This window comes from Heterodontus francisci, chromosome 17 (assembly GCF_036365525.1).
Source record: "Heterodontus francisci isolate sHetFra1 chromosome 17, sHetFra1.hap1, whole genome shotgun sequence".
NCBI lineage: Eukaryota > Metazoa > Chordata > Chondrichthyes > Heterodontiformes > Heterodontidae > Heterodontus > Heterodontus francisci.
Genome location: NC_090387.1, coordinates 31,515,161 through 31,521,160, shown reverse-complemented (window position 1 = coordinate 31,521,160; position 6,000 = coordinate 31,515,161). Strand labels below are relative to the sequence as shown.

Genomic DNA, 6,000 nt, shown 5'->3' with positions numbered 1-6,000 from the left:
GTGTCCTCAGTACCTTGCTCTATGGCAGCGAGGCCTGGACAACGTATGCCAGCCAAGAGCGACGTCTCAATTCATTCCATCTTCGCTGCCTTCGGAGAATACTTGGCATCAGGTGGCAGGACCGTATCTCCAACACAGAAGTCCTTGAAGCGGCCAACACCCCCAGCTTATACACACTACTGAGTCAGCGGCGCTTGAGATGGCTTGGCCATGTGAGCCATATGGAAGATGGCAGGATCCCCAAAGACACATTGTACAGCGAGCTCGCCACTGGTATCAGACCCACCGGCCGTCCATGTCTCCGCTATAAAGACGTCTACAAACGCGACATGAAATCGTGTGACATTGATCACAAGTTGTGGGAGTCAGTTGCCAGCATTCGCCAGAGCTGGCGGGCAGCCATAAAGACAGGGCTAAATTGTGGCGAGTCGAAGAGACTTAGTAGTTGGCAGGAAAAAAGACAGAGGCGCAAGGGGAGAGCCAACTGTGCAACAGCCCCGACAAACAAATTTCTCTGCAGCACCTGTGGAGGAGCCTGTCACTCCAGAATTGGCCTTTATAGCCACTCCAGGCGCTGCTTCACAAACCACTGACCACCTCCAGGCGCATATCCATTGTCTCTCGAGATAAGGAGGCCCAAAAGAAAAAGAAAAAGAATTGATCACTGAGTCATGGAAAACTACTACTCATTAGACTGCTGGTTATCTAAGATCAATGTAACAAGGAATGTGTGACAATTAAACAATGGTGTTTTCCCAATTGATTTTTTTTCTAACTACAAAATAAATTCATTCAAATCTGTATTCATAGGGCTAATGGTGGAATATAAATTGGGAGGGAAGAGTTAACAGTTTCTTCCCATTTATTATAAAGTTAAGAGATCTGCAGTACAGGTACGTAAGCAATCAAACAGCAGAGAATATATAAATATATAGTACATACAATACAAACGAGATCAAATAGACTTCTGTAAAATGTTATAAACCAAGATATTTGAAAGGAAATGTTAAAGATAGTTGCACTGTATGTGACAGTTACTGATAATTAGCACTCATGATTTCTTCCCCAATTCAAGCAGATTCAGCAGAAAAATGTTCACATTCTCCATCTGTAATATTTCAGTACTTACAAGCACAAAAAACACTTACAAAACGTTGGTGTGTCCCAATACAACATTGAGAACTGCATAGGTTAGATTTATAAAAAAATTGTGATAATCCATTATGAAATTTGACAAAAGTGACTGTATATAGAACACATATTTGCAATTATTGGGGTAATAGACCAGTAAAATAAAATGTCAAGGTGCTTACTGTTTGAGACAGGATATACATTTAGTTTTTTTCACATAGTCCATGAGCTGTACAGCAACAATTCAGAAGCAGTAGGCATATCTGTCTTAGGAAATGCCACAGTTGCAAGGAATAGGAAAACAGACCTTTTTAAAAAATAGTCTCTAAAGTTGACACACAGGTCACTTCCAACTTCTAAACCAAATATCACTCAAATTTTGTGTAACAAGTTATGTGCCACGCAGTACCACAATAAAGATCCCTCGTCTAGCAACACTATTGAGATTGATCAATCAGAACGGATAAGAAATTTTATATTTGGATTAATGTTTGACATAATCTGATGTTCATAATAGTAGGCAGCAAGAATCTTGCCTTGTGGACTTTGTTCCAACCATTAAAAATAAATTAAATTGACTCCCTTGAAGGCATAAGTTTATCCACTGAGTATCTGAACCAAACAACTTACTCACTATACTCCCAGATTTAATCCCCAGACTGAGATAAATTAACTGATCTCAAACATAGCAGTACATCTGAAGAGATACAACTGACCTCAATGCCCCATAGTTAGACAGAAAATTGGCTCAGTTTTCACTTGTCATTACTATCCAGTGATCCTTGCTGGAAATTTGCATATGTATAGCTATCAAGTGAGAAAAGGATTGGGATTGGCAGTCATTCCTCACCTGGCTCAGTAATCAAATAAACCCTACCAACTCATCAAAGCCAAATAACCATCACTTAGGCAAAGGCAGTTTCAAGAAAGGAGAAAAGTTTATATATATTTTTATTTCGTATCTCTCAGCTACCCCTTGACCCTGACAGTAGCAGAGATGTTAGAAAAGTTTAGACTTCCATTTACGCCAAAATCAGCAAATGCCATTGGACAATGGGAGGCATAATCAAAGCAGCTGTGTTTTAAATTTTCTAGTCCCATGAAAATAGACGAATAGAGCCTGAAAACTCAATTAGAGCAACAGATCTCCAATAAAAAAAAACAAAATTTCAGCTTTGAATCTTTTGATGCTCAAATTCTGAATTGCCCGAGCTACTAGGCTGTCCTGCATTAGCTTTTTGTTTAGTTTAAAAGCAAATGGGAATGCTCAGGCCTATAAGCTTTTTGATGACCTTCAGAAGCAAAAAAGTAAATTAAAACCAACTGTGAGGTGTAAGTTACAAAGCCCACCCGATTAGGCCATCACAGTTAAGTCAAAAAAGGATACTGTATTTTTAAAAAAACAGATCACCAACAGTAGGCTATATTGCAGTAATTATTTCTTTAGGAAACAGGAAAAACAATGCATAAATGAACCCAAGTTCAAGTCATATTAGCAGCTGGATTATCAGTGATCATTTTTACAACAGTTTGTAAAGAAAAATGAGTACATAGACATTGAACAGTTGCTCATTACACAATATTATACAATGCAGTAACTAGATGTGAGAATGAAGTCAATGTATGGGTAGGTTGTCAGTACTTGAACTAAAATTCAGTAGAGCAATGATAAAATTATTGTAATAATGATTGTATGGTCAAGTTAACAAGTGTTTTATGCAGTCAACCCAAAAGGTACTCACCACCACATGCAAGGCATAGATTTTGATGCACAATGTAACTGTATATAGCAGTGCCTGAAAATATTTACAGCTGGATATTTTTGCATAAATAAAAAATACACTTAAGTTTGCATTACCTGGACAGCAGCAATTGTAATAAATTAAAAGAACATTAGTTGTTTACACAAGCACATGAATTACCTTTCTAGGGTAATTGCAGAAAGGCATTTTATTTGTTAGCTCATTAGATGATGGGCTACCATGAAGAATTACAGTGAAACTTTGAAGTGAATTACCAGGAGACACCACATTATGGTGATTGCACACAAAAAAGTGAGTGCTGTACTGATAATGCAGGAAATATTCAACATCTTCTGCGAAGTCAATTTTGTGACACTACTGAAAATTTACAAATGTAAAAACATCCAGTTTTACACAGTCTGATTTGAAAATATAATTCAGGCTCTTAGACTCAGCAGACAAGTAGAAAATGTATACATTACAATGAACTTCATACAAATGAAAACAATTTAATTAATAAGATTAAAAATCTGAAACAATGCATGCAAAAATAACCACTTGCATTAATTAACTTCATTAGAATTCACATAGGTTAGGTACGAAATTGATCAGTGCTGTGTTATATGGGAACCATTTTGGTTCATAAAGAGTGGAAGGTGGTTGAGGGAAAGAGAAAACCACCAATTTAGATATTTACAAGATGCAATTTATGGACTCTTGTGCTGAGTCTTCACTCTTGAACTTTCTCCTTAAGGATAAGAACTTGTGCAAGGGATTGGGTGAAAACCTTTCCACTTTGTGGAACAGGGAACCAAACCACAATGCTTAACACTTACAATAGTTACATTATCCCTGTGGTTCAGCAGGTAAATAGATCTTTTGTCTATGCAAAGTTGTCTAATCTAAGTGAGAGCCACTACAATTGCCTGTATTATTGAGCTAAGGAGAGAAACCAAAGAAACCCACCCCAGCCCACACTTCAATCTCATCACTAACCAGCGACTCCTCCTGGAAGGTTCAGTACGGATGCTGTGCTTGGACAAGATTAAAGTCAGCTGTGACTGTCCCACAGGTCAAACAGCCTGTCAATTTGCTATCCAGATGAAGAATGGGTGAGGTACCAGTGAGCTGTCACCATCCATAGAACTGTATTCAGCATAGGTTGTTACCTTCCAAGAGAAAAATACCAGCTGTAAAATATTTTTAGCTGTATGGTTCATTTTATATTGAGGTGGAGAAATTTATTAGACAAGTGTTTCACAGGATCCTTGTTAAACTTTTAAAACATCTGCATTAATATGCTGCAAGCCATTGCTGGTCGTCGCTACCCCTAAGTTTTTTACATTGGACACAGACCAGTAATAAACTGCGCTGTTGTGTGAAAAATATTTTAGTAAAGACAAAGGAAGGGAAGAAAGTAAATGAAAGGAACTAGGTTAGGGGTTATTTTTAAAATACTTCAGCTGCGTATACAATGCTCACGTTTGTCAAAATCTCAACATGGGATAGACAAGCACAGCACGGTGTATCAAATAATTTTTCACTACCCAATGTGCTCTTCTTCAAAATTGGCCTTGAATATTTTCCTTTACAATGGGACTCTAAATAAAAGACATTTTCATTTTTGAATTGCTTGTATACTTGTAAATCTCTGGCATAACACACTTCACTAATTAGTGCATAGAATAGAAAAAAATAACTTCTTACAGGTCTAGCATTGAAATTAAATACATAATTGTATAATATTCAATTATTAATAAGGATTTGAAGACATGGGGTGTTACTGGCACCACTCAGTGGACACCTTGCCCATCCCACCCCCCCCAAAAAAATTGAATAAAATGCCTCAGGATGAAGTTTTGGTCTCTGCTAGGTAGAAGCGATACATGAGTCCTACAACACCAACTGCAAAGGCAGGAATCAGCCAGTTTGTCCACCAACTAGAAAACAAAAACACACTTGGTTAGTGATCCATGTAAAATACTTACACATTCTTGAAAACAAAGCCAAAGCTTTATTTTTGCTGATGTCAATTAAACTAGTGCAGGTGTGTACAGAAAAAGCCAGAGATGCAACTCGTCAATTGGTTATTGTTGATTTTAATAGATTTTCTTCCTTTTGGAAGGGGTGGAAGATTTATTTCTAATTCAACAAATTTTAGACAGAAGCTCAAAGTACTTAGACAGGAATACAATAAATGATTACAAAAACACACAACCCAGTGGCACTCTAACAGATCATTCAACAGTCAACTACCACTCTCCCTGCAGAGCAATTCCCTCAGATTAGCAACAGTTTTGGTAGGGTATTGCAGACATCTCTGAGCAAAATGAATACAAAGCAAGGGTCCCAAATTCACCACTAATGATCTGAAGACAATTTAGTAGAAATAGAACTTTTCTTCCTCCCGTTGGCATGGTGCTAGTGCCTAGTGCTGCAATTCACGAATTCAAGATACACAAGCATGCATTTAAAGAAAAACCCAAGCACTAACGGGAGCTGAACATCTATTTGGAGAGGGGTGTGGAGGAAGAGAGAGAAAACACTAATAAAAGCACGGAAAGAGAAGTAGAGTTAACGTTTCGGGTCAGTGACCCTTCTTCGGAACTAGCAAATATTAGAAATGTCAAAGGTTATTAGCAAGTGAGCCGGGGGTGGGGCAAGAGTTAACAAAGGAGAAGGTGTAGATTGGACAAGGCCACATAGCTGACGAAGAGGTCATGGAGCAAAGGCAAACAATATGTTAATAGTGTGTTGAAAGACAAAGCATTAGTACAGATAGGGTGTTAACGAACTGAAGATTGAGCAGCAGCAAGTACAAACATGAAAAAAACAGTGGGTAAGCAAACTGAACAAACTACAATGAAATGAAACAAACAGGAGAAAAAAAATTGTAAAAAATGTTAAAAGGAATAACTAAAAAATAAAAGTAAAATGCGGGGCCCGTCATGCTCTGAAATTATTGAGCTCAATGTTCAGTCCGGCAGGCTGCAGTGTGCCTAATCGGTAAATGAGATGCTGTTCCTCAAGCTTGCGTTGATGTTCAGTGGAATACTGTAGCAAGCCCAGGACAGAGATGTGACCATGAGAGCAGGGGGGAGTGTTGAAATGGCAAGCAACCGGAAGC

At 38.1% G+C, this 6,000-nt stretch overlaps 1 protein-coding gene across 1 annotated transcript in view; it reads right to left on the bottom strand.

Moving 5' to 3' along the window:
• Positions 1-826: 826 nt before the first annotated feature.
• cyb5b (cytochrome b5 type B) overlaps positions 827-6,000 on the bottom strand; it is a 35,078-nt gene continuing 29,904 nt past the window's right edge. Inside the window, exon 5 of the mRNA XM_068049208.1 lies at positions 827-4,813. Coding sequence (XP_067905309.1) covers positions 4,720-4,813 — 94 coding nt within the window. The 3' untranslated portion in view covers positions 827-4,719. The remainder of the gene's footprint in view (positions 4,814-6,000) is intronic.